Source organism: Colletotrichum higginsianum, chromosome 4 (assembly GCF_001672515.1).
Source record: "Colletotrichum higginsianum IMI 349063 chromosome 4, whole genome shotgun sequence".
In the NCBI taxonomy this organism is placed as follows: domain Eukaryota; kingdom Fungi; phylum Ascomycota; class Sordariomycetes; order Glomerellales; family Glomerellaceae; genus Colletotrichum; species Colletotrichum higginsianum.
This window is the reverse complement of record NC_030957.1, coordinates 4,932,141-4,958,373: the sequence shown is the minus strand read 5'-3', so window position 1 is coordinate 4,958,373 and position 26,233 is coordinate 4,932,141. Positions and strand designations below refer to the sequence as shown.

Here is a 26,233-nt window from a genome sequence, read left to right as displayed (position 1 = left end):
TTGCTCTGCTTTACTCTCCTCCGTCCTGCTCCTGCCGAGTTATCTTGAGTCTTGATTGAGTCTTGCGTCTTGCGCCTTGCTCATTCGACCAGTAACAACTCGAACCACCCAAGTCACTCATTTGCCTTTGCTTCGTTTCCCCTCCTATTATTCCCGGGCTTTTCTTCTTTTTTTTCCCTCTTCCGCCTGTCACGGAAAGACCAAAAACTGAAGGGTAAAAAATCATAATCAAACCCCCCCCCCTCGATTCGAGAGCATCCATCTACCGACCCGAGTCCTTCTTTTACACACCCTCCCTCCCTTTTCTCTTCTCTTCTCTTCTCCTCCCTCTCCTCCTTTCGCTTCTCTCTAAGCCTTCCACCGTCTCTCGACACGACTGTCGACCGTGTCAAAACTACGAACGGCACCGCGAGATCCAGCATCTCTGCGACAACCGGAATACGATCTCTTCTCGACCGGGATTGTCGAAGTACACCCCCGACGGGACCTCACCACTTTCTCTTCAATCGAGAGGCCACGATATAGCCACTACGACATTTGCCATCCAACCTTCGACATTCGTTTCCTGTTCCGGAACACTGACCAACCCGCCGACTACAAAAGCTAGAAAGCTGAGGCTTGGTTCCTGCATCCCATCCCGTCCTCGCGCAACATCAGGACTGGCTTCGACGCACCACTTCCTGCCGCCGGCCTATCGTGCAGGAGACCATTGAATCTCGTGTGGATGAGTGTGCGACCCTGGACCATCCGACTACTTGTCCTGCTTTGCGAGCGAACGAACCCCCTTTTCGTTTTGTCGTCTCGGCAGCTCTATTCTCAGCCGCCACCTTTTCATCCTCCAGCTTCAACACCAGCCGAGAGACAGACAAAGCCTCGAGATATCTATCTTGGGATCAAAAGAGCACCCGCCTGCGACATTGACAGCCGGACCTGAACTCCATCCTGCTGAAACACCCCCGACACAGGCAGCCCCGTCTTTGATCATCTTTGACCCAGGTATGTTAACATGTCTACCTCCCAAGACTTCCCTGTCTTTACCTCTGCCTCGGTCTTTGTATCTGCCCTTCCGTGTTGCTCTCCGCCTTAGATACAACAGAGTTGTTGTTGCATTCATCCCAAACCATCACCTTTCCAGTGCTTTCGTCTCAACCTCCCCATCTCCTCCAGCTGCGACGGCGCTCGAGCTCAGCTTCAGCCGCTCCGACGCCTTGCTGAACTCAATTGCTGCAGTCCATACGCCCAAAGCGGTCTGGAGCTGAGACCGGAACGTGGTTGTGTGTCCAAGGGTTCCTATCAAACCTTTTGCTGACGAGACTGCCATTTTGCGTATGTGTCTAGGCATCTCAACTTTCAGACGCTCTCTCGACCAATCGTCCCCAACGACAGAGCTCGTTTCAAACAAACAAACAAACAAGCTTTCGGCTTCCGTCCCAACTTGTCAAACCACGATCCCGACATCCCTTTTAATGGCAGCCGCTTAATGAAGACCCATACCCGAGCTCGATAAATCGACCCCGACAAGAAGGAAGACGAGGAGCGGCCCTCCAGAAGAACCGACACAGCTCCTTTTCCTTTTCGGCCAAGACACGGCAGCAAATACTGACCACCATGAACCGTTTTCGCACCAAGAAGAAGGCGAAGGATGACGCTGCCTCGGCGCCGAGGGCTTCCCACGAGTCCGAATCCTCCACGCCCTTCCGCCTTTTCGGTAAGGCCAAGAAGTCTCAAGAGGAGGAACCGAAGAAGGAGCTGGACCTGGAGAATGCTCTGCCGCCAAGCGATGACTTCCGGACGAGCCTGCTCATGACGGGCCTTTCTGCACGATTCTCCATGCTCAGGGAACAAGATGACCCAAACACCAAGATCGGCAAGGCGAGCGACGACAGCGTCTTATTCCCCAACCGACAGTCAAGGTTGATGGACTTCGGCTTCGGCCCGGGTGCCAATGCACTCTCGGACATTGCAGAGGTTGAGTCCATCAGGAAAGAGGCGCCCTTCAACCGCATGGACTCATACCACTCGGCAGACGGCAGCTCCATCTCGGGGAGCGTTATGGACCGCGCCAAACCCGGTGAAGGCAATAACCTATTCGGCGGACGGCAGAAGGTGTACAAGCTTGCCTCAGGAACCGCATCGACAAAGAACCTTGAAGGCGGAGGCATGAGTGGCCGTGTCCTCTACGACGACGACGTGTCCAAGTCGGCTTTCCAGAAATGGAGACAGGCCGAGAAGTCCAAAATGTCGTTCGACGACGAGAACGACCAGACACATTCGAGTCTCGATCTTGCTCGCGCTGAGTCTCCTCCGCCCGTAGGCTACAATAGCAAAAGAGAGACGAACTCGACGACGTCGTCCACACCCTCCGTCGGCCGCAATTCCACCGCAGCCACCTCAGTCATGTCGCAGCCCACGTCCGCAGCAAAGGACTGGCAGTCAAACTCGACGGCTCCCAATTCGGCCGCAGGCACTCCTCATCTCGAACGCACCTACACTCGATCGCGCCGCCTCTACGAGACGGGACTCAATCACGAGCTCCAAGAGCAGCAATCCTCGGCCCTGTCGCGTATGGATACGCTGTCCCGCCAGCGCACCCTCGGCAGCAGAACTCCCGACCTGATGCAGAACGGGCCGTCCCCGACAAGTAGCCTCTTCAATGACCGGTTCGGTGAGAGGAGGATCTTGGCCAAGGCCAGTGCTCCCAACCTGCGATCCGGGAGCCCACTAACGGTCGGAAGCCCGATCCCTCCCATGGATCTGGGCGTGACGAACCCGGAGCCCAGGCCCTCGTTTGGCGGCGCGCCGCCCCTGAGCCCACCCATCAGCGAGGGCGAGGAGAACTCAATCCTGCCCAGTGATCGCGGCAAGGCCACCGCAATGGGACTGTTCCAGAAGCCACTCCACTCGTACGACGAGTCGAGATACGCCCAGAGACAGCTCCAACTCCAGCAGGGTCGCGACACGCCGGCCAACAGGTTCCGCGCCGAGTCCAACGCCTCTCAGACAACCGGTCGCTCGCGGTCGTCTTCTTCGGCCCACAGACTCCCGATCGAGAAGCCCGAACCCACCATCCGGACCGAGCCGACCGTGAAGGAGGAAGAGGCCGGAATGAGCTTCTACGACGATTCCATGTCGCCACAGGATGAATACACAAGGCCTGCTGCAGGTTTCCACCCCGCGTCAAGACGGCCAGCCGACCGCGACCATCCCGCACTCAGGAACTCAGCAGAGCCAGCCCCGTTGTCGTCGACGATCACGAGAGTTTCGGCTGAGCCGTCGCCTACGCCTGAACAGCCCTTCCCTCCCGTTTCTGCCGTGTCCGTCGAGTCACTGAACTCGCCTCAAGACTCGCCCACTCTCCCTTCATCATCGGGCCTCAGTGGTATGGTCCGCCAGCACCTCCGGACCGACAGTGCGACGTCGTCCCTTTACGGCTCAGCGCCGCAGACGTCCAACTTTGCTTCCAGGTTCCCGCTTGATCCCTACGATTCCAAGTCCATGGCGGACATGGGAGCTATGGCCAACCCCTGGGAGGCTCAGTCGCCGGACTGGAGAAACTCGACCTTCAACGGAAACGAGCAGGCCGATGGTGAGCACAAGGAGCAGCAGCCCGCTTCCCAGCCTCGCCCAGCTCTGCCATCGGGCACCCGGAACGCGTCGGAGCGGAACACGGGCTCCAGCACCGAGATGGAGAAGGATCAAGACGAGTTCGCCAGTCAACTTGCCGATGGCGCCCGTCGAGTCCGCGAGAGACTTACGTCGTACGTCGAGTCTGACCGCGACAGTCGGTCTCTGTCGCCTAACCCCGTAGACCGTATCCGTGAGCCATCGCTGCCCCGCCCGAACCCGTTGGGCATCCTGAGGCAAAAGACGAGCCGTGGCTCCTTGATCGACCGCAATCGGGAGAACCGCCAGGACAGCCAGCACTCCAAAGCCATCAAGATGCTCGGCCTTGCGTCATCGACCATCAGTAGCGCCCCCAGTCCGAGCCGGTCCAGTTTTGAGGACAAGGAACCCCAGTCTCCTGTTCGCGAGGACCGAGAGAAGCCCCCGTTCCCCAGAGCTGAGACGACCCCCGTGTTGCCGTCGCAGGAGACGAGCAAGGAGAAGGAAGAAGAGCCTGTGCACGCCGGATTGAGGGCCTTCAGACAGGCCAGGAAGCAGTTACTGGAGTCTCAGAAGAGTCCTTCGACTATCCCGATGGTGCCCGGCCCGATGCCCGGCTCCATGACCACTCCCATGGTTGGCCCGCCGGCTTCTCGCACCGCCCCAAGCCGTGAGCGGACTCCCAGTCAGCGGTCCGCCTCCCGTGAGCGACGACCGCCTCCCGTCACCTACCAGCAGCGGGCACCGAGCGAAGAGCCTCAGCCCAGCAACGGCCCGGGACGAGCGGCGTCCCGTCCTCCGTCCCGGACGGAACGCGACCGCAGTGGCTCGGAGGCCAGTAACGGCGAAAGGTCTCATCGTCCCGCCCGACTCCGCACCGGTACCGCCTCATCTCCACACGAGGACCGCGGAATGGGCCTCAACCCGCCTCAGGGCCCCCATTCAGGTCGGCCGGCCATGTTGCAATCCCCCGGGCTCCCCGGCACCAACATCCGTCGGTCTCCTATCATGCCTCCTCAGCCGTACCCGACGGGCGCTCCTTCGGCGAAGACACTCGACCGATCCGCTTCCTCGGGCAACCTAGCCGTGCAGTACCGTCGCAGAGGGCCTGACCCTGCGCAGCCTTCTCCGATCTCTCCCATGGCGCCCATTCCTTCGCCTTCGATCCCTGTCAGCCAGTCTACGCCTTCGTTCGTCCCCTCTCGCCGACCATCGGCGCCTCCTGTGCCGTCGCCCAACTACGATAACCCTGCCGCCAGCCGCCTTGACGAGTCGATGAAGAGGACGGTCAGGAAGAGGGACATTTCCGAGCCGACCTTCGTCTCATCCACCTCGCGGGTCCCCACCGTGGCGCTCCCCGAGACATCCGAGTCGCGCTCGAGAAGCGGCTCGCGGTCGAGATCCGGCAGCATGCTCGGCGGCGCCGCTTCGACGCCCAACCTCCATGCCACCATGCAGGCTCATGCCAATGCCCCTCCTGTTCCTCCCATCAACCCCAAACGCCGCAACATGATCGGCTCAATGATGGGTCGCCGGGGCGAGGACGACTCGGGCGCTAGCTCTCCCCATTCGACTTTCTCGCCACCCCCAGTTCTCAGTGAACGCGGCGGAGATAGCCACAGCGCCTTTTCCATCAGCGACGAAGAGGATGGACCGGGATCTCAGCGACGCCGTCTTCGAAAGACCATCAGCGAAGCTAACGGGATGAACATGCGGGCCCGTCTTGCGCGCGGCAACAGCCCTTCTAACATGCCGGCGCCCACGGCAATGACTGGCGGTCTCAACAACGGATCCATGCCCGGCGGCATGATCTAGACTCTCATCAATCTACCATGAAATCTCTTGGGTCGCGTTCTGGTCCTCTCTTACTGTCATTGAAACAAAGAAAAAAACGGTCGGCGGGATAAAAGGAAAGAGAGAGTGGAGAGAGTATGGTCATCACGAATCTACGAGAACATTTTGTATTTCGCCTAGTTTTTCCCTTTTCCCCTTTTCTTTTTTCCTCCCTCATTCATCCACTACCGGTCGTAAGATCGCGTCGTTCCTATTGTATATTTCTCATTCTATTTCTATCTTCTTCACTTTGGTCATGGAACTTCCATGCTCGACCTTATTTGTCTTGGAGCTCCTGGAGAGGGTATTAATTTGGACGGGCTTTTCGGGGTTTGCTGTGGGCTTCAATGCGTTGTTAGTGGTGGGCCTGGCGTCTGCCGCGGGCAATTATTGAACATTGGCAGGAAAGGTGAGATGCGTAAAAAGGGAGGGGGATGTCTTTTCGAGTTTCAAGAATACCAGAACATTTGGAAGCCATGGCGGGGCTGGTGGGCAAAGGACTGAGTGTGATATACCATTTCTTAAGAGTAGGGAGAGAGGGGGGGGTGTAGTGGAAGCAATCAACACACTTAGGATCAAGTACGACTGCAAAACATGTGACACTAGTGGCGAACGGCGGGGGAACTTTGACTGGTGAATCTCTTCTCTAGACGTCTCGAGTCAAAGGTGAGCAATCCTCATCTACAGTATCTGGTCGGCTGCCGAAAGCGAGAACGGCGGACGGCGACGGCGGACAAGCCCGGCAAATGCGGGTGAAATGGAGTCGCCTCGGCCCGGGATGCCGGCCGGTCTGATGTGACAAATCGGCGGGGGGGGGAGGAGGACACTCGTTCCCCTCTCCATGCGACGACGTCATCTCCCTCGTACATGTCTATCTCGTTTCGGGACCTGTGCACCTCGGCTTCATTCAGATCGCCTCCATCCGTCTCATAACTAGCAGCGTGCGGCTCACTCGATTACATTGGTGTAAGCTATCTGACAGACTGCTCTGTTCAATCCGTCTTGAAGTCACCTCAATATTTCCCGCTACCCCGCGAAAAGAGCACCCCCCCTCCCCACCTCGACACAGACTCGCCACATCCTACGGCCGTCCGTTGCCCGCCATCCATCGGTTTCTCGCCCGCCAGAGAACATGGCCTTTATCCGCCCCTACAAGGCGTCCGACTTTGCCGCGACAGGCCACATCGTATACACCCCTCCTCCTCCTCCGCTTCCATGCATGCAATTCCCTTACTCATCCGATGATGGCTGATCCCATTGCAGTGCCGCGCGACGCTCCCGCCGTCCCTCGAGCGCTCCGAGGCGGCAACCAGAACGGCGCCCTACATCTGGACGCACCAGTTCACGCTTCTGTCCCCGGAGACGTGCCACATCCTCGACGACGGCCAGGGCACGGCGGTGGGCTACTGCATCGGCTGCCCCAACGTCAACGACCTGGCCGACGCCTATCCGCGCTACGTGGCCGAGGTGCTCGAGATGTCGCCGGAGCTCGCGGGGCGGAAGCCCGAGAGCCTCGAGACCAAGGCGCCGTGGACCCTGCCCGGCACGGGCGAGGTCAACGAGGAGGCGCTGCTGCAGCAGGCCTTCAACCCGACGTGGCTGGTGCTCGACGAGGAGCGCAGAGACCTGTGGGGCGCGTGGAGGGCGACGATGCACATCGACCTGCTGGGGCCGTGGCAGGGCAAGGGGTGGGGGAGGAAGCTGGTCGAGAGATTCGTCGAGAGCCTGAGGGAGGCGGACCGGCAGAAGGGCGACGGGGGCCGGGAGAGGCTGTACGGGAAGGGCGTGCACATCGGCGTCGGGGGCGAGAACGACAAGGTGGTGCCGTTCTACGAGAAGCTGGGCTTCCGGGTGTATCCGACGGAGGAGAAGGGCTCGATCTGGATGACGCGGGACGTCGAGTAGATGAGGCCCACCCTAGAGAAGAACACGTGAACTTCATAGACAGGCTTGAGGGGGTCCACCATCATCACGAACTTGACCGAGGACGCGGCGAGTGAGTCACTAGGCACGAAGTTGGGTTGGCCAAGGACAATGACGCTGTGTTATTCCTCTACCATGAAACTGGAAAGAAGAAAAGACCAAAAAGAATAAAAAAACATGCAACACCAGGCATTCGCCGGTCGTCTCCGACCCGACTACTACTCTGGCCCTTGCTGGTTTATCTAGGAGAGAGCGGACGGGATCTCGAGTTCTCCAGTGGGTGTGGTCGCATGTGACGAAAACAAGCCCGGGGAAGGGTTATGTGCAGCAGTCGCGGCGCGGGCAGTGCGAGCCATCCGGCCGGAAGCCCCCCGCGCCCCCGGCCCCGATTCCGCCGGCAGACAGCCCCGGAGTAGGCCGGGAAAGACCATTGTTTTCAATCGAGACTTGCTGAGGTATCGCTTGGCATCTGATCAGACCATGCAGACTGGACTGGCTACCTGGCTGCCTTGACTGACTAGCTTGCATGTCCAACTTGGAGACGGTGTCTCCGGGACCCGGCGGCGGCCAATGCAACGATCGGCAAGACGGATTTCGTAGGAGGAACCCCGTTTCAACTAGAGCTTCGGCTCCGAGATGGTGGGCATCTTCACCGAAGCAGGCTGCAAGCGTCCGGTGTCTTCTACAGGATGCAGAATGCCCGCAGGACAGAAGCGGTGGGGGGTAGGGGGCTGACCGGACGGAGGGGGTTCACATACACCACCGCTGCCCCTCCGTCTTTTGCTTGTGTAACCCGCATCGAATTGTCTTGCTGCAAGCCAGCCGTGTCGTACCACAAACGTCTCACGATGGGTCGATCGACCTGAGATTGTGGGTGGTCCGGGCAGCGACATGCGATTCCTCTCCCTCTCTTCAGCTCTTGTGTGCCCTGGCCACCACCATGGGTCATTCAAGAGCCGTGTCTACGCACGGATGGCGAGTAGCAGAGTGTGCGAGGACTGAATATTGGGCTGGTCTGGGCTACGAGAAGGAAGGTTTGGTGGTTGGTTGGTTGGTTGGTGGTGATGAGAGGCAAGACTGGACACACATACCCCCAAACTCACACAACTCGGCCCGCCCTCACAATGTTATTTCACGGGGGGTCACCGTCGTGTTAGGTAGCCACGCTTTGGTTCGATTTTTCAGAGTGTTTTTGGATTTGTTTTACTGAGCGGTGACGCATATCCTTTGCGAACAAAACAGAGGTATCATACATGTCTCCTCCCCCCCCCAAACCAGCGCCAGTCAACATGTTCCCCGTTCCAAGAATTCCGTCTCCCCAGAGTCGGACCCGTCCGCGTCGTTAACCTTTCGTGCCGACGCCCGTGCTTTGGTGGAAAAAGTTCGATCCCAAGCGAGGAGAACAAAACCGAAAAAGGTAAAAAAAAACACCAAAAAACCGTGGGTATGGGGGGGTATCGGTCGCCAAACAAAAGAGTAAAAAAAAAAAGATTGTGAACACCGGCAGCGATTCCGTACGCCCAAGGAAGAAAAGAAAAAAAAGTCCGAGCCAGGGGGGGGTTGTTTGAACCCGCCGCAGCACGTCGCCACCATCCGGTCATCGCGGTACGGCGTTGTCCGTCTACCGTGGAAGATTTCGATGATGTGGGTTGCCGGGAAATTCTCGTCGGAGCCTCACAGCCTCACGGATTTAGAGGATCTTCTTCGGTGGTAAGAGGCGCGGATGGGGGCTCGGAATGCGTCGGCTTGGGTGAGTGGCGTGTGTTTGTTTGTATGTGTGGGTGGGCCTTTGACCAGCCTGGTTTTTCGGTTTGGGTTGTGTAATGGTTTGGCTTTTTTTTTTTTTTTTATCCATTTGTTTAAATGGTGTTGATGGGTTTTTCTCGGAGCCTCTCTCGGTGTAATGTACCGCGGAAGACACGAGAAAGGGATTTTTTTTCTACATCCTCTCATGTCTTTGCCGTTTCCTTGGCCGCGATTCATTTCATCGTGAACCCCTTCACTTAGAGGCAGGTTCGGCACTCGTGGTGGCCGCAGGACGGGCACGAGTTGCTGATGACGATCATGCTTCCGCACTTGCAGCAGGAGGGAGCGACGGGCATGTTGGCGGTTGGTGGTGGTGGTGGTGGTGATGGTAGTAGTGGTGTTGTTGTTGCTGGGTGTGTGTAAGTTGCGTATGAGGCCTTCGGTGTGAATTGTTTTCGTCTTGAGTTGAAGAGATGGAGAGGCGAGTGAGTGATGAAGAGCAAGAAGGAGAAGAAACAGAAGAAGACGGAGGAGAGAGGCCACACTTATAGACAATCCCCCTCCTCGCCCACCCTCAACCCTCGACCCTCATCTCTGCTCTTTCAACAAGCAGGCCAGCCCTTCTCGGAGCCTTGGACCCCTGGTCTGTCCGTAGTGGTTGCGGTTCGAGAGGGAGAGAGGCACAGAGAGAGAGGTGTGTGTAAGTGGTGGTGTGCACGGCTCAGCCGGGTGTACATAGCAGTCCGAAATGGAGGCGAAAGGGGGGTGGAATACCCGAGAGGCAAGGCAAGGCCAGGCAAGGAAAGACAAAGGCAAAGGCAACGGCAGGCCAAGGCGACGGGAAAACGAGAGAGAGGAAGTGCCATGCCGGGGTTCATGGTTGGTCGGATCCTGAGATGAAGTGGCCGCGCAGCCCAGCAGCCAGTAGCAAGCAGCACAGCCGGACGGACACCAGCAAATCGGTCTGTCGATCGAGTCGAGTGCGGGGTTTTAGTTCAAAACTTGACAGGGCCTTATTACAACTCGAGAACGCGGAATGGCGAGTAAACTGCGACATGGGACGCTCAGCCTCCCCTCCCCGTGTGTGTGTGCGTGTCTCTCTCGCTCTCTGTGTCTCTTTTCTGTTTGTCTATTTGGCTTTTCCGTCTGTCTCTCTTTCTTGCTCCATCTCCTCTCATCCTCACCCTGTGGGCGAATGACGAGCCGAGATGACCGCACACGCACACACACACACACACACACCTACACATCCACACACGCACCCCGAGGGCCTGACGTAGGTGTGAAGAACGTGCCCTCGTGCCAAGGAAAGGAAAGGAAAGGAAAACGTGCTTTTGGCGGGAGGGGAGGCTGTGAAGGGAAAAAGGCGACTAGGGGCGCCTAAAGCAGCCCCCCCCCCCCCCCCCCCCCCCAAGGTTTCGAGGTTTCTCTTACTCCAAACCATCGAGTAACACACTGAACGACACACAGCACCCTCGCTCACTCTCCTCACCACACTTACGCTTTCTGCCAAAACTCTCAGCCCATACAAGTACATACCCTCCATTCACCGGCAGGCTCCGGGGTTTGTTGTGTGAAACAATGCGCTTGGAGATGCACAGATGGGATACCGTGGAGTGGGATGGCACACCCCCCCCCCCCCATCCGTCATCTTCTTCCATGGTCTATCCCGACTATCCCCTCGCCGCCAGTTGAATTGGGCGTTCCTACATCGTACATTTATTCATAGGTCAGTGAGAGCTGCGCGAGAGGCACGGCACCACTTGCGCGTCAATACTTGAGCCTGCCTGGCACCAGTCAGGCCGTGGATGGAGCTACCCAGAGGCGGCAGAACAAGTCGACGACAAAACTTGAGGCAGATCTAGCTCCCCTGGTGCTCTCATCATGGGTGCGCGACATCGGCCTCATTCTCTGCATGCACGCGGCGACAAGTACTCTGCAGGCTTGTCTCACAAGCTTTTTCGCGGCAGCGTCTGGTTTCCGCCTCCGAACCCCCCCCCCCCCCCCCCAAAGTGTCCCCCCCAGTGTGCTCCCCCACGTCGCTTGAGCTACAAGTTCCGCTGCACGAGAGCTGCAGGCGGCTCGACAAGGCTAGGGTTAGTTAGGGGGAGAGGGGATGGGAGGGGATAGGAAGGGGAGGAGGCCGACAAGGGGCCACCGGGGGGCCCTGAGGGCATTTGACATTTGAGCCTATCGCGGGGTTGCCCCCTTCTATTGGACGGCGAAGGCCTATTATGCGAATGCTGGGGAAATCGAAATGGGATCCGAGCTAATGGAAGACCCCCGATAACCATGCAGGATGATGTGGAGAGAATGCATGGGAAAATGGAGGGGGAGGCAGGGGAGAGAGAGAGGCTTGACAGCCGACAGCTAACAGTTACCGGGCTATTCGGGTCGAAAGCCGGCGATGGGCTACAACATGATGTACAGTACTACATCGTATGTATGAGATGAATGTGGGCAAGGGGCATACGATGTAAACCTGTACTTCTTAACTCCTTGGCCGGAGGCTTGAGCTTGTCGGTCTGAGGATCCAACAGCCTGACTGGCCGACCCTCCCTTTGCCTCCATGTTGTACTTGTATCCGCACTGCCGCCCAATCCCCATCCCGGACAAGCTTCAGGATGAGGTTCGACCGATGGAGGATCTTGGTCCATGTGTGCTCAGAACGGTAATGATCGCATTGTGTACCTGTATGCCCAACCGTCCGTGCCAAATCCCGCCGACAGCGGCACCTCCCTTTTGAGTCTACCTGTACCCCGCAAGATGAGCGAGATCGACTGAAAAGAGATCTCTCGAGAGCCAAACGGTCTGACGCATCCGGGGGACGGCTCGGGGAAGGGAGGGGTGTGATGGGGTGTGATGGTGTGTGGTGGTGGTGTGAAGGACTGAAAGTGGAAAACCTGGGGCAAAAATGGCAACCTCTCAGAGGCCGAGCAGTCGCAACAAGACTGCGCCGCGGGAGCTACGGATGGCAAGGTTCCCAGGATCCCTCGGGGCTAGCTTTGCCCTCTCCCGGAAACTTGTCGAACCATCATCATCAATGGCGCCGGGTTACACGCAAAACGCGCCACGCAAGACGATGGATGGGGGACACGGAGGGAGGAGGGGTGGTGGTTCTGGCGGGAAACGTCAACTTCCCGGATTCAACAACAGTCCACAGATGGATGTGTTCTCACATTGCTTGTCGTGAAATGACCAAAAATAAAGGACAAATAAACCGGGGCCGTTTAATGCGGCCGGGGAGGGGTGGAGGGGGGGGCAAACATCGACTGGCTGAATTGAACTGAACTGAACTGAACTGAATGAACAGCCCACCCAGCCCACACCATCCGAGTCGGAGAGCTCGACTCGCGACACCAAACGCCGGTGGGGAAGACTCCCTCCGGCGATGTCCGTTGAATGGGACCCTTTCTCGGATCTCCTCCGTCGTCAGACGGCCCCGCCTGTGCGCGAAAAGGAAGGGAAAGGAAAAGCAAGGGGGAGCGTGAACGGGGCGAGTTGAAGCATTCTTCCCGCGTTGGCCACCAAGAAGCAATGCCGATGGCGATGAGGCCCCCCCCAGCCATCTCAAACCCTGAGTGAGGGTCCTTGTTCTCGAGAAGAGAAAGAAGAAGGCAAAGACACTCGGGGCGTCATACCGCACAATCTGCGCCGATGTTTTCCTTCTTGCCAACGGCGGGCCCCCCTGAACTCTTGGTGAGTCCCTCTTGACGATCGGATGAATGGGCTCTCCAAGTAACATCGTAGTCACCCCGTTCACCATAGCGTTGCAGTTCACTCTGGCTTGCTGTATACGCTCACTCTGCACATGATTCTCACCCGCGCAGATGAAAGCGTCATGTTGCATTTCTCATCTGGCCAAGGGTCTTCTTGGCGAGAGGCAGTGAAGTGCTGTGGCACAGACGGATGACGATGTCCAACGCTTGCTTGCCCCAGCCAGTGGTGAAAGTGAACCTGTGTGTCTCAACCGCATTCTCACTTCCCTTTAAGCCCCCCCCCCCCCCCCCCCCCTCCACAGGGGACCAGCTGTGCCTTGGTCCCTGACAGGCGCGCTAACTCTAGCCATCGGATGTGCAACTGTCGCCGAAAGTGACCAAGCGGCGCCAGGGCTTTCGGCATTGCGGTCTACAACGTAGCCTAGCTCTCGCCCCTCAGACTCTCACTCACATCCAAGGTCCACTCGCCCGTTCACTCACTCACTCATTCGCTCGCTCACTCGCTCCCCCCCGTCAGCTATGACGCAAATGTTTCTCCCAAAAAAGAGTTGGACGCACGTGAAACTCTAAGAGAAAAGAAAAAGGGGGGGCCGGCAACAGGGTCTCTTGTGGGGACAAAGTTGCGCTGCGCTGCGCTGCGCTCCAGGGAACGACAGCGGCCATCCCTGTCCTGCACTCGGGGTTCTCAATGCGACGCATTGTGGGATCGAGGGCTGTGCTGCGCCTGTACTGGACGAGTGAGAGAGAGAGAGGATTCGTAGGGGCCCAGGTCGCCAGGCATAATCCCCGGTCGGTCCTGTCCCGTCTCGGCAGACGCTCCGGTCGAGTCTCAGGGCCCAATCACGTCTTCCGCGACACACTTGAGTTCGTGCAAACAGAACGCTATTGTTTCTTTGAATATCTGTGGGTTATGCGGAGTTCCTTTGACGACGGATCATTCAAATGAGAGCAGAGTGAGTTGGTGCTTCTTTTTGTGTCGGCTTGTCGATCGGGCACTGCTGCCTCATCCCGTCTGACATGAGCGGCACTTTTGAGTCACTCACTGGCTGTCGGCGACTCGTGCAAGCGTAGACTACTTCCATTCACGAGCAACTGAACAGGATAGGGCTAACCCGAATGCAAATCTGACCAAAAACGATAATGATGAAGGGAGGAGGGAGAGTGGCACAGACGCAACTGTAACTTGGTCCCCCGAAGGAGAGGGGGAGATTGGACGGCTCTTTATGTTTGCCGGATGACTGTCCACCGCCGCAAGGGGGGGCTGAGGCGGATAGGCTTTCCTCATCCCAGTAAGCTAGTCGAGGCTGAGCGAGAAAGAGAGAAGAGAGGGACAGAGGCATTGCTCGCTCGACCCCCCCGGCTCGCCCAACACAAACACACGACAAACAAAGTTCCCGGGGATCTGGTTCTTGGGACAGAGAAAGAATGCCTCGCGGGTTGCCCAAACGCCTGGCCGCGCCAAAGGCCAAAGGGGGCCCGGTTCCGAGGCGCCGGCTCGGCCTGGCTCCGGAGACATAAACGGTTCTGCCTCCACAAAAACACTTCCAGCGCCAAAACGTCTCGACCGGGACGCCCATCATCGACACCGCCTTGAATGGGCTCAGGCTCAGGCTTCAATCGAATAGAGTTCGTGAGGGGGGGTGTTTGCCTTTAGGCAGACGCGCTCGACTTCGGATTAATCGAGATGAGTGAGTGAATAGCGTCACTCGCGATTGGTCAACATCCGCCGGCCGATGGCGTGGGGAGTGTTGGCCTCTTCAGCCTTTTGCAGCTTGCTGGATCTAGCCATCAGCGTAAGATCAGTCAGTGTCTGACCGCTCTAGCTCCTCATGTGCGGGCCTCACCAGGCAGGCAGACATGGGCGGAGTGAATCACTCATGAAGCCGTCTGAATGCTATAATGTAGATATATAGATTTGTATCTCTTTGTGCAACAACGGTTGTGTCCAGTTCATCCACACCATCAACAGACACGAAACTGCATCCTCCTAGGCGACACTCCAGAATCAGGCTTGACTATAATCTTGCACCCCCAAACTAACTTCACAATGGTTGGTAAACTCACAGCAACCACCAAGATCATCCGCTGACACACATGGTAATTACTCAAAGGTCAAAAAGTGGTTTTCCCGAAGCTCTGTCGAGGCTGATCCGGCTCTCGTCTCACGGGCCGCTTCGACCAAGTCGGACATCTCAACATGGACGACCACCAGCACGATCCAGGAAGGAGATACGCTGTCCGAAGATGGTGTGGCTCTCTCCATCCACCCGCTTCCCTCGAAGGATGGCCTCATCGCCAAGATCACGCCGCCGAAGCAGCCTGTGAAGCCCATCGTCCACGTGCCCTGCGACATCGTCCTCGTCATCGACGTGTCGGGCAGCATGGGCTGCAACGCCCCGGTCCCCGCCAACCCGGGCGAGGAGACGGAGAACTACGGCCTGTCGGTGCTGGACCTCGTCAAGCACGCCGCGCGCACCATCCTCGAGACCATGGACGACGGGGACCGGCTCGGCATCGTGACCTTTGCCTCCAAGGCCAAGGTCGTCCAGAAGCTGACGCCCATGAACAAGAAGAACAAGGCGCTCGCGGAGAAGAACATCAACGGCATGCGGCCGATCGACGCGACGAACCTGTGGCACGGCCTCGTCGAGGGCATCAAGCTGTTCAACGCGGGCGGCGAGGTCAACACGGGAAGGGTTCCGGCCGTCATGGCGTTGACGGACGGGATGCCGAACCACATGTAAGTCATGCTCTCCGAAACGGACACGTGGTAGTTTATTACCGGAAAAGGGGTAGGGGAGCAACTAACATCCCGTGAAGGTGTCCCGTTCAGGGTTATGTGCCCAAGTTGCGCGGCATGGAACAGCTGCCCGCCTCCATACACACGTTTGGCTTCGGATACTCTCTGAGGTCCGGTCTGCTGAAGTCCATTGCCGAGATTGGCGGCGGGAACTACTCCTTCATCCCGGATGCCGGCATGATTGTAAGTTCATGGATGTCTCCAAGGAAACACTGATCTATCCCTGTCAACTAACAATCACGACAACAGGGGACCGTTTTCGTCCACGCCATGGCCAACCTGCAGGCAACCTACGCCATCAATGCCACCCTGCGCCTCACCTTTGGTGCCTCTGTCGATCTGGAAGAGACGAGCGGCGATTCTGTCGTCAAGCAGGAGGCTCTGACTCTTCCCGACGAGGACGGCGAGCCCAAGCAGCTTTCGATATGCCTAGGGAACATTCAATACGGTCAATCGCGAGACATTTTCCTGCAGGTCACCACCACCGGCCCCGAGGATCTCACCCCGCAAGGTTCGAGCATCAAGGCGGTGGTCGAGTATTCTCGAATGACCAGCACCGTCCACAGGCAAACGGCCGAACAGTCTCTCCTCGTCCCGACAACCCTCCCGGAGTCCGAGATCGCCTACCACCTCTCTCGCTCCAGGATCTGCTCCTACCTCTCCTCCATCATCCCCACCCGCGAGGACGGCGAGCACGAGGCCAAGAGCCACATCTCGCTGGCGGTCAGGGAGCAGCTCGACAGCCTCATCCGAGACCTCCCCGCGAACAAGTTCCCCTCTGATCCCCAAAACAGGTCCCTGATCGAGGACCTCGCGGGCGAGCAGCCAAAGGGGCAGATCTCCCTCGCCCTGACGAACCGTGAGTACTACAGCAAATGGGGCACCCACTACCTCCCGTCGCTCCTCAACGCGCACACCCGCCAGATCTGCAACACGTTCAAGGACCCCGGCCCGCTGCGGTACGGCGTCGACAGCCCGCTGTTCATGGCGTGCCGGGACCGGCTCGACGCCGCCTTCGACAACCTGCCCGCGCCGACGCCGTCGAACGAGCACATGGCGACCCACCGCGGCCGGGTGAAGATGAGCTCGTACAACAGCTCGTCCGGCGTGTGCTTCGTCTCGTCGACGCCCGTCCAGCTGGCCTCGGGCCTGACGGTCCCCATCAGAGCGCTCCGCCGGGGCGCGGCGGTCCAGACGCCCTCGGGCCGGCGCCGCGTCGTCGCCGTGCTCAAGACGCCGGTGCGGCGGGAGATGATGTGCCGCGTCGGGAGCCTGGTCGTCACGCCCTGGCACCCGCTGTCCCTCGACGGCGGCAAGACCTGGGTGTTCCCCGCGAGCGTCGCGGAGCGGCCGGTGAGGTACACGGGGTGCATCTACTCGGTCCTGCTGCAGCCGGACCGGGACCCGAACGCCCATGCCGTGAACGTCGCGGGGTGCTGGGGTGTCACGCTGGGGCACGGGCTCGTCGCCGGACAGGACGCAAGAGCGCACGCCTTCTTTGGTGACTACGGGAAGGTTATGGCGAGTCTGAGGACGTTGGGCGTTGGGAGGAAGGGCGTTGCTGTTGGCGGAGGCGTGGTCAGGGACCCGAGGACTGGCTTGGTCCGCGGCTTCAAGTCACATAAGCAACGGGAGGGGGTTACCGTTCGGAAGTGGAAGAAGGTCGGCTGCGCTGTTTAGTTGGGCTTTGCGGACTGACTTTTGGCTTCGACCATCTGTCATTCCTTCACAGATGTTGCCATTGTCAGTCAGTCTCCGTGCTGCCGAGCCTTGTCTGGCGTAACTCCTCAATGGCGTGCGTCGGCTCCTTGTTAGATGCTGGCATTGCAATGACACGAGTTCTCGGAGAGAACATCATTGCCTCTGCGAGTAGGAGAAACAAGCGGTGTCACTCACGACATGAGGATACCCACAAAGCAGCCAGGGTTCGTCAAGATTAGAACAGCAATCTACCTAGCTACAATCTAGAAGTTGTCGTAACCCTACAGAGTGAGTTGGCCGCGATGACCCAGTTCTGTCCAACTCTAGGCCCAACGACGCTCAAGGAACAGAACCACTCTTGTAAAGTCTTTTTTTGAACTCCAAACACTCTACTCCGCAGTCCCCCGGAGCTGGCCAGGTGGGCGAACAGCCTAGGCAGCCGAAGCACTACGCCGCAACCCCCATCCATCCCTTCGCCTTGGTCCTGATCCCATCGGGCGTGGCCGGCGTGGCTGTCTTGGCCGCCAGCCCGTCCCTCTGGGTGCTGAGAAGGAACTTGCCGATGCCGATGCCGTTGTTCGCCGTACGCCCGAAGAAGCCGAGCAGCTTCCACTTGGTCTCGGAATTGAACCCTTCCTCGGTCGAGTTGAGATACACCAACGCCATGCCGATCGGCAGGGGCGCGGACTGGATGCCAAAGGTCCCCGCCGAGGGGTGGAAGAAGACGTCGACAATGTCGGCGATCTTGGCGCAGTAGACGAGGGGATCGGTCCGCTCGGGCAGCTCCAGGCCGGCCTTTGCGCCGATTGCGAGGCGGAGAGTGCTGTACGTCAGGAGGGAAACGGTCCAGCACAGAGCCATGATGGAAGCGACGACGACATCGCAGGCGGCCGGGTTGTCGAGGCCTCTGGCCGTGAGCTCTTGGAATTCTTTCTCGGGGCTCAGGTTGCTCAGCCACCACTGGAGCTCTCCGTCCATGCGCCAGCATTCCTTGATGAGCTTGCTGCGCCGTCGCTCTTTGACGGCGTCATCCTGGCAGCTCCTCAGGCGATCTAAATCTTCAAGGAGGCCGGGCACGTCGACGAAGATGTCGACAAGGACGTCCTTCGGGGTCTTTGGGGTGGTCTGCCATGGGACCGTCTTCCAAACGGGGTGGCTGAGCGGACATCTGCGTCTGCGCTTGACGTGCGAGATGACCTGGCTGGCATTAGTCCACACGCCGACATGGATTCACAACCGGGCTCCGCAAGAACAAAGGGGGGAGGGGGGGATGATGTACCAGATGATACCGTCCGGATGAGAACAAGCTGTGCGATTGTCCCTCCATGTGTGCTTCGGGAGTCCGTTGCAACACCAGGGCCATCTCGCCTAGCGTATGGCCTTCCCAGCTCTCGGCTTGCGAGATGCCGCGTCGCTCTCTATCGTCGGCTCCATACATGAGCTTCACGCCGCATCTCCAAGTCAGCTCGGATACCACATACAAGCTTGGGTGGGTAATGCACGCATCACATCGTTACCTCGTAGAAGCCAAGGATCCTAGAAGCCAAGATCAAGGCGTCCGACTTCCACCTCCTCGGATGTCGCAGGGCCACGTTCAGCTCTCTCAAGGCATCGCAGTAGAACTTGAGGCCGTCGTCGATCATCCACTGCTGCTTGTCTCGTCGGCCGATGGTCCCGAGACTCAGCGCCAACAGGCTCTGCCGCAGAGCCGTGTCGGTGCGGTAGAGGTCGCGGACTGTCGTCGCCCAGTCTGCGTTGGCAAACCTCACGATGGGACTTCCGGGGGCGCACAGCGGGGCTTCGGGCATGTAGCCTTCCCAGAACAGATCGAATATCTTGTCTTCGAAGGCGGACTGAGACAGGGAGGGCGCCTGAGTGACTTCTCGGACGACGGGGACCAGCGCCTTGGAGACCCAGCCGGCCTCCGCCGGGTTTGTGACGTTGACGAAGATGCGCTTCCTCTCATAGCCCGCGCACTCGATCCCCGCCTTCACACACTGCCCACATGTAGGGCGTTGCAAGTCGCACTAGCACGGCTTCTGTCAACGTTGTGCATATCTGGCTGAGGTAGCAGCAGCGGAACATAAAGATGCCGCGTTGATGTGGAGACTCACGCCCTTCTTTCGCTTCCGGCACGTGTTGCAACCCTTGGAGCGTCCGGGAACCCCAACCATGGCGGCGGCGACAATGGGTCGAGGGAGGAGATCCGGACGGACAGCTGTGGATTCGACGCGCGAGATGCTTCTGGATTGGGAAAGGCGAGAATAGATACAACGCGGGGTGGGTGGTGGTGGTCGGACTCGTTTATAAACGGCGGAGAGAGTGCGCGAGATAGGTAGACTCTACACGACGAATCGGCAGCTAGACATAAGCCGCAAAAGGCGCCGGAGCGGCTGTTGTGTCTGTCTGCTGCGTCGTTTACAAACGGAGGCCGCGGGCTGTGTATGTCCAAGACGACGTCGGACAAATGGTTTGTCTTGCTCTGATAGAGATGGCCCAGCAGCTGCACGAACATGATGCCTTGAGGAAGACTGACCACGCCAACAAGCGAATGAGAATCGTCTCCTGCTGACCAAAGTCCATGACGACGAATACAGACAGATACGTTATCCGTACATGGATGGAGGGCGGACGAACGATGCGCCACTTATTAGGAGGCACCACGGCCAAGCCCCCCCATGCTTACGAAGTCCCATCCCTCCCCCTGCAGAGAATGCGAATGCGGCGTACGAGCTAGAGCCCTTTGGGAATCATTGTGCGCGCTGTGGATTGCGATCCTGCATCTCGTAGGATCGAATCTCGAAAAAAGAGAAGATCCAGTTGGGCGTGACTCGAACGCCAAGGTAGGTCTGTGTCTTACCTGTCGACTCATCAGCCTCGACTTTGAATTTCTCCGAACAGGGCCTGTGAGTCGACGCGCATTATGCTTCCTGAAGCGCTACTACCCCTCTCGATACTCGCCCATGTGTGTATGGGGTTGACTCGAGATTGAACAAGAGGAGAGAGAGCATGTGAGGTCTCCATGATGGAAGCCAGGGCCAAGCAGCCAGCGACATATAAGAGACGTGCTTCCTCTGCCAGAAACATGTCTTCAGGAGGGTTTCAACAACCACTACTTCATCCAGCACTTCCCGAGACTCTTTTGAGTATTCGGCCACACCCTCGCATTCAACTGATAAGTTGATAATACATCGAGGTCCGCGATCACGAAACCTACCTTCACCAACCATGGTTCAACCAACTCGACCACCTGCCAATGGCTTCGTCGCCGCTACTAGAAAGCTGTACAACCCGCTCGGCTTCTCCAAGGGTTACAACTTTGTCCTCTTCTTCATCTTCTTCGGCGCCCTCATGGGCTTCACCCTCGCCCGCTTGCAGTACCTCAGCTTCGACACGTTCTGCAAGGGCGCGGCTCCCGGGGAGTGCTTCAGCTATCGCAAGGGCTACAAGAAAGCCGGGATCATCATCCATCTTTCCGGCATCCTCCCCGCCGGCTTCCTGGCATGCTTCCAGTTCGTGCCCGTCATCCGTCACAAGGCCCTGCTGTTCCACCGCATCAACGGCTACGTCATCATCTTGTTGGCGATTGTCAGCACCGCCGGCGCGTTCATGATCGCGCGGAACGCCTTTGGTGGCGGTCTCGACGTCCAGGCCGGCGTTGGGCTCCTGGGCATCATGTTCGTCGGCTCTCTGACGCTGGCCTATGTCAACATCAAGAGGCTTCAGATCGAGCAGCACCGAGCCTGGATGCTGCGCGCCTGGTTTTACGTGAGCTAATACGACACCACACCCATGCAATGCATGCAGGAACCCCCCCAGCGCTGACCAACATTCACAGGCCGGCTCCATCATCACCTTACGCCTCATCCAGTTCACTTGTGTCGTTATCATCAGCCGAATCGGCACCTACTACGTCGCGCGTCCGTGTGAACAAGTTGCAGGCACGATTGACGACACAAACCGAACAATCGAGCTGTATCCGGACTGCGCCGCATACTTCTCCGGGGCAAACCCTGATCAACACACGGTTGTTCACGCGGATCTTCTCAACGCAACATCCGCTGCCGAAGCTGGAGCGGCTGTTAGCATGCCATTCGGAATGGCGCTCTGGCTAGCACTGGCGATTCACGCCATTGGTATCGAGCTATACGTGAGTGTTTGGCATTGTCCCAGCGAGCTTGGACAAGAGCGAGCCTCTAACATTTTCATCTTAGTTGAGACTCACTCCAGCAGAAACTGAGAGGCTCCGCGAGGTATCTTACAAGAGGCAGCTGGAAGCCGGCATGAGCCCTGCGGGACGCGCCGGGTTGACGGCTGACCGCATCGGGGATTCGGAGGAGTGGCAGCCCAAGCAGAAGGATTCTCGAGACGACTCCATGACGCAAATACCCACAACAAAGTGATCAGAGTGATAGCGCATGGGAAAAAGATGGATGAAATGATGAGTGTCTCTTTGGTTAACTTACACCATGGTAGGCGTTTGCATGGGCGGATGGTGTGTTGAATGTACTTTGACACATAGGGCTGGCTTAGAGGTCTAAATATATGCTAGATACAATAACAGGGTTTAATTTACTTCAGCTGTGTTGTCTTCAAACAAAGTGACGGCAGTGATCTATCTCGTGATCCAGCATGTATTGTGTTGCATCTCCAAATTGGATTTGGAGTTATCAGTGTTGCACGCAAGCTTCCAATGGACAATTGTCTAGGACGTGTCTCTCCGGTAACCTAGAAACATTGCGTGTTGATAGAGACGTAATAATGATTCAAGATGGCATTCCAAATTGTGTAAATACACAAATAATGCAGTGTTTCAAGGACTTAACAGTAACACTCATTCTCTTTGAAGGCAAGCAAGAACTGGTCTACTGACAGGTTTCAAACTGGATATATATACCGTACAAGATATTCTGATTAACCAAAGAAATAAAAACGAAGAAGATGCGCTGCTTTTGCTGCTTGCAGTCTGACTACATCCCTGGACCGCCTTGCCTAACGTGGGCTTGGCTCTCGAAAGCTTCAGCTACATTGAGCATCCATTTGCTGCACGCACTGACCACTCCGGAGTTTAGCTTGGTCTCTATCTCCATGCTGCCGGCACCTCGTACCATGCATGGCCTTTGAGGTCTCGTCCGGCAAACCTGGGCGGCGCCTCTCCAAAAGTTAATCGGGATAGGAAACATGACCTTCATGCACGAGGTGACGGATATAAGAGCGTTCCGTCCGTCTATGCTGGAGCGAGGTAGCTTGGCCTGTAGGTAGGACTCGAGTATATAACATGCCCCAAAGTTGCGACTTCTACCGTGCTCTATCTACACAGACCTGCCCGCACAAACACGAACATTCTTTTGTTCACTTGCAACGCAACATCTACAACGCCAAAAAGAAAATGTTCCCAATCCAGCTCAACCGCTACACCGAAGCCCATAAGCCTGAGAACCTCCGGGGGCCAGGCGATGGACGTCCCACTGCCCTCCAGATAGTCCAGGACGAAGGACTCGTCGGCAAGCTTGCCGGCAGAGTCGCTCTTGTCACCGGCGTGTCATCAGGCCTCGGCGCCGAGACACTCAAAGCGCTGGCCGCCACGGGCGCAACCGTCTTTGGCACGGCTCGAGATCTCGACAAGGCGCGGGCGACACTGGGCGATCTTGCCAACGCGACAAACGTCCGGCTGCTGAAGATGGATCTCGCGAGCCTTGCCAGCGTGCGCGAAGCGGCCGCCGAGTTCCGCGCGCAGAGCGACACGCTGAATTTGCTGGTTTGCAACGCAGGCATTCTCCAGCTCGACGAGAAGGCCCGCACGGCGGACGGGTTCGAGATGCACCTCGGGGTGAACCACTTTGCTCACTTTCTGTTGTTCGACCTTCTCAAGGACATCATTGTCAAGTCGTCGACCCCCGGTGCCAACTCTAGAGTTGTGACCGTCACATCCTCAGGGCACAGGATCCAAGGGATCCGGTGGGACAACATGGCCCTGGAGGGGGAATACGACGCATCCAAGGCATACGGACAGTCCAAGACGGCAAATCTGCTCATGGCGGTTGGCGTCGATAGGCGGTTCGAGGGCGTCCACGGTTACAGCGTACACCCCGGGACGGCCCTCACCGGGCTCCAGGTCGAGGTGCAGGAGCAGATGGAGGCAATGAAGCAGAACGACGACACCTATCGGACTTTCAAGAGCGCGGATCAATGTGCTGCCACAACTGTGTTGGCGGCCCTGTCCAGGGAGCTCGAGGGCAAGGGGCCGCTGTACCTGGAGGACTGCGAGGTCAAAGGGGAGACCAAGGAGAACTTGGGATGGGGTGGCGAGGGATATGCACGCTGGGCTTGGGACAAGGAGGAAGACGATAAATTGTGGGAGCTGAGCAGTAAGCTGGTCGCATTGAAATAGGGGCTTGCTGGTGGCCTGTTCGAGTATGCATGTACTGGATGTCTTGTTGCCACAGACGTTATCAATCGAATTTGTTCAAGACCCTGGAGCTTCCTACAAACCCTCACACCTCTTGGCTTGCTTCTTAGCCATTTGATAGTGTTGATCGGTCCTTCAGTCAACCCATTATGACCGTTTTGAGATTGATGAAGAGATCTAGCTCCTTCCGCCAGGGGCAGCAGCATTGCCTCGTTTGTGTTGGCAGTCTTTCAACCTGCTTGTAGTTTTCCTACCATTTGTCTATGCCCACTCACCCCGCCACAGACCGTGCCCGGGGACACAAAGCATTTGAATCGGAATTTGGGATATGTGTCTTTTTATCGTGTATCACACTCGGTTCCTGGCCTCTAGAAGAAGGGCCCCCGGTGAAAACAACATGCTCCCAGAAAGGTACAATCTGGTTTCTCGGTCTGTGTGTGTCGACCGAATAAACTCTGTGAGTCCAGAGGACCCTTGCATCTCACAGAGAGATGAGAGTTCTATGCCAAGGCTTCACGGGACATGGGTGTGTACGGGGGTTGAAATGCCCTCTACGCAGGATGGAGGCCGAGGCCCCCTGGCAGAGTTTGTTACATGTGCAACGACCTGCGCATTCTTGTTAGACCATAAGTCCGGTGCATTGAATTCTGTAATGCAAGCACTCAAAGAAATAAAATATAAATATAAACAAGAACAAAAACGCCTGGGTGGTGGATCGAGCTACGGATTTTATTACAGCCTACGTTGGATCATGAAGGTGTGTGAGGTTCAAGCTTAAGTCCGGGCTCACATGCGGCCCTCATGCGGACCGACGTCCGCAAAAAGCGGGTCGAATACCACATCTCCCTACTGTAACTCCGTGATCCAGCTCTCTCCACATGGAAGAAACATGAAGAAATGCCGGCTTCTTGAGACAACAGCTTCTGGCTATAAAAGATAGTAGGTGCAGTACATCTGGCCGGTGGTATTTTCCAATGTATCACAGTCATCCCACTCAGCTCCTCTCTATACATTAGTCAGTCACCAAAGACAGCCACACAATGCTTTTTTACGATAACAAACTCGCCCCCAACCCGCTGGTTGTCCGTCTTTTCATCATGGAACGCGGCGGCCTGGAACTCGACGTCCAGTCGGTCGACATCTTCAACACCGAGCAACGCCGACTAGCCTATCACACCCAGGTCAACAAGCGGGGCGAGATTCCGGCCCTCCGCCTCGACGATGGCACGGTGATCACCGAGTCAGTCGCGATTTGCAAGTATCTCGACGAGGTTGCCGCAGGCGGGCACTCGCTCTTTGGATCGACGCCTACCGAGAAAGCCACGACGCTCATGTGGCTCCGCCGCATGGACATCGACATTGTCCAGCCCCTCAGCAGCTGGTTCCGCAACGGCGAGGAAACCATCGACTTCTACCGGGGCCATCGCATCCCGGACCCTAGCGCCAAGGTCATTGAGAAGGTGCGGATCAACCAGGCGCTGAACCAGCTCGACGATGAGCTGGAGGGAAAGCAGTTCCTCTGCGGCGACAGGTTTTCCGCGGCCGACATTTTGCTGTATGGCATGACACAGCCATTTCTCGACGGGACCACGCCTTGGGTGAACGCACCGGGTCGTCTGAATGTGGCGGCCTGGTTCGACAGGATGGGCAGCCGTGAGGCTAGTCAAAAGGCCATTGCGGGCTTTGGAAATCGTGTATCAGTGTAAGAAGGGTGTGACTGACGCCACGAGAACACAAGGCAAGGTTGGATACATGATCCTGTGCGAGGTATAGGAGGTGAGGTGACTTGGGACTCGAAGGACCACGTCCATCCATATCGCGTGATGGCGCAGGGATGCCATCATCACTTCATGACTGCCACATCAGCAGGAATCATGTCACTACAATAGCCTGGTACTTCTATGTAAACCTAAGGAATTTGGCAAAGTTACCTGAAATAAGTCAACGAACGGAAATTAAAGGTGTTCCAGTCGACGCATCATTCACAGGCAAGATACGCTTAGACACCTCGCTTCACATTGACAGAGGACTCAGGAGTGATGGCGTGCTTGCATCCGCAGACAACGTGTCGACCACTCGCGGTTTGCCAAGGCTGGATTCAGATCACCGAAAGGGAAAGATGAATGCCCAAGTCGTATACGAGAGCAACGATCAAGCCACGAACGTAGACTCATGGAAATTGGCTGTACGAGCTCGTGATACTGGGTTGTGATCGCTGGCCTTTGCCCCCTCCATCACGCCAAGGCTGCCGGCATTTACGTACGTCACGTCTCATTATGTTGTAACACAGTTCATGGCAGCATCAGGGGGGGGGGGGATACGGTATTCTGCAAAGCTCCTTTTCCCATTGTGCATTAACACCCCCAGGAATAGAAGCAACCCACTAACAAGGACGTGCTGATATCGAAAGACTCAACACTAGTTGCTCGTACTTCCTCATCGAAGTCAGACTTCTGACATTTTCAACGCCAATGACATTAGACAATCGAGAGCTTGTCA

General features: G+C 57.3%; 7 protein-coding genes across 7 annotated transcripts; 6 read left to right on the top strand and 1 right to left on the bottom strand.

Moving 5' to 3' along the window:
- Positions 1 to 1,608: 1,608 nt before the first annotated feature.
- On the top strand, positions 1,609 to 5,418 carry CH63R_06826 (Glycosyl hydrolase family 43 protein; the record flags this gene model as incomplete). Its single annotated transcript, XM_018301801.1, has 1 exon — positions 1,609 to 5,418. One exon carries the CDS (start codon positions 1,609 to 1,611, stop codon positions 5,416 to 5,418), a length of 3,810 nt encoding a protein of 1,269 aa, XP_018159651.1.
- Positions 5,419 to 6,568: 1,150 nt separating this feature from the next.
- Positions 6,569 to 7,341, top strand: CH63R_06825 (Acetyltransferase; the record flags this gene model as incomplete). Its single annotated transcript, XM_018301800.1, has 2 exons — positions 6,569 to 6,622; positions 6,700 to 7,341. The coding sequence occupies 2 exons, from the start codon at positions 6,569 to 6,571 to the stop codon at positions 7,339 to 7,341; spliced, it is 696 nt and encodes a 231-aa protein (XP_018159650.1).
- A 7,530-nt stretch (positions 7,342 to 14,871) lies between these two features.
- On the top strand, positions 14,872 to 17,304 carry CH63R_06824 (von Willebrand factor type A domain-containing protein; the record flags this gene model as incomplete). The annotated part of the gene is made up of 4 exons (XM_018301799.1): positions 14,872 to 14,874; positions 14,936 to 15,564; positions 15,645 to 15,807; positions 15,874 to 17,304. 4 exons carry the CDS (start codon positions 14,872 to 14,874, stop codon positions 17,302 to 17,304), a joined length of 2,226 nt encoding a protein of 741 aa, XP_018159649.1.
- Positions 17,305 to 17,772: 468 nt separating this feature from the next.
- Positions 17,773 to 19,499, bottom strand: CH63R_06823 (C6 zinc finger protein; the record flags this gene model as incomplete). Its single annotated transcript, XM_018301798.1, has 3 exons — positions 17,773 to 18,522; positions 18,843 to 19,322; positions 19,440 to 19,499. 3 exons carry the CDS (start codon positions 19,497 to 19,499, stop codon positions 17,773 to 17,775), a joined length of 1,290 nt encoding a protein of 429 aa, XP_018159648.1.
- A 1,054-nt stretch (positions 19,500 to 20,553) lies between these two features.
- On the top strand, positions 20,554 to 21,728 carry CH63R_06822 (uncharacterized protein; the record flags this gene model as incomplete). The annotated part of the gene is made up of 3 exons (XM_018301797.1): positions 20,554 to 21,093; positions 21,164 to 21,475; positions 21,540 to 21,728. The coding sequence occupies 3 exons, from the start codon at positions 20,554 to 20,556 to the stop codon at positions 21,726 to 21,728; spliced, it is 1,041 nt and encodes a 346-aa protein (XP_018159647.1).
- Positions 21,729 to 22,714: 986 nt separating this feature from the next.
- Positions 22,715 to 23,716, top strand: CH63R_06821 (short chain dehydrogenase; the record flags this gene model as incomplete). The annotated part of the gene is made up of 1 exon (XM_018301796.1): positions 22,715 to 23,716. One exon carries the CDS (start codon positions 22,715 to 22,717, stop codon positions 23,714 to 23,716), a length of 1,002 nt encoding a protein of 333 aa, XP_018159646.1.
- A 1,058-nt stretch (positions 23,717 to 24,774) lies between these two features.
- CH63R_06820 (Elongation factor 1-gamma) lies at positions 24,775 to 25,440 on the top strand (the record flags this gene model as incomplete). Its single annotated transcript, XM_018301795.1, has 1 exon — positions 24,775 to 25,440. The coding sequence occupies one exon, from the start codon at positions 24,775 to 24,777 to the stop codon at positions 25,438 to 25,440; it is 666 nt and encodes a 221-aa protein (XP_018159645.1).
- Positions 25,441 to 26,233: the final 793 nt, after the last annotated feature.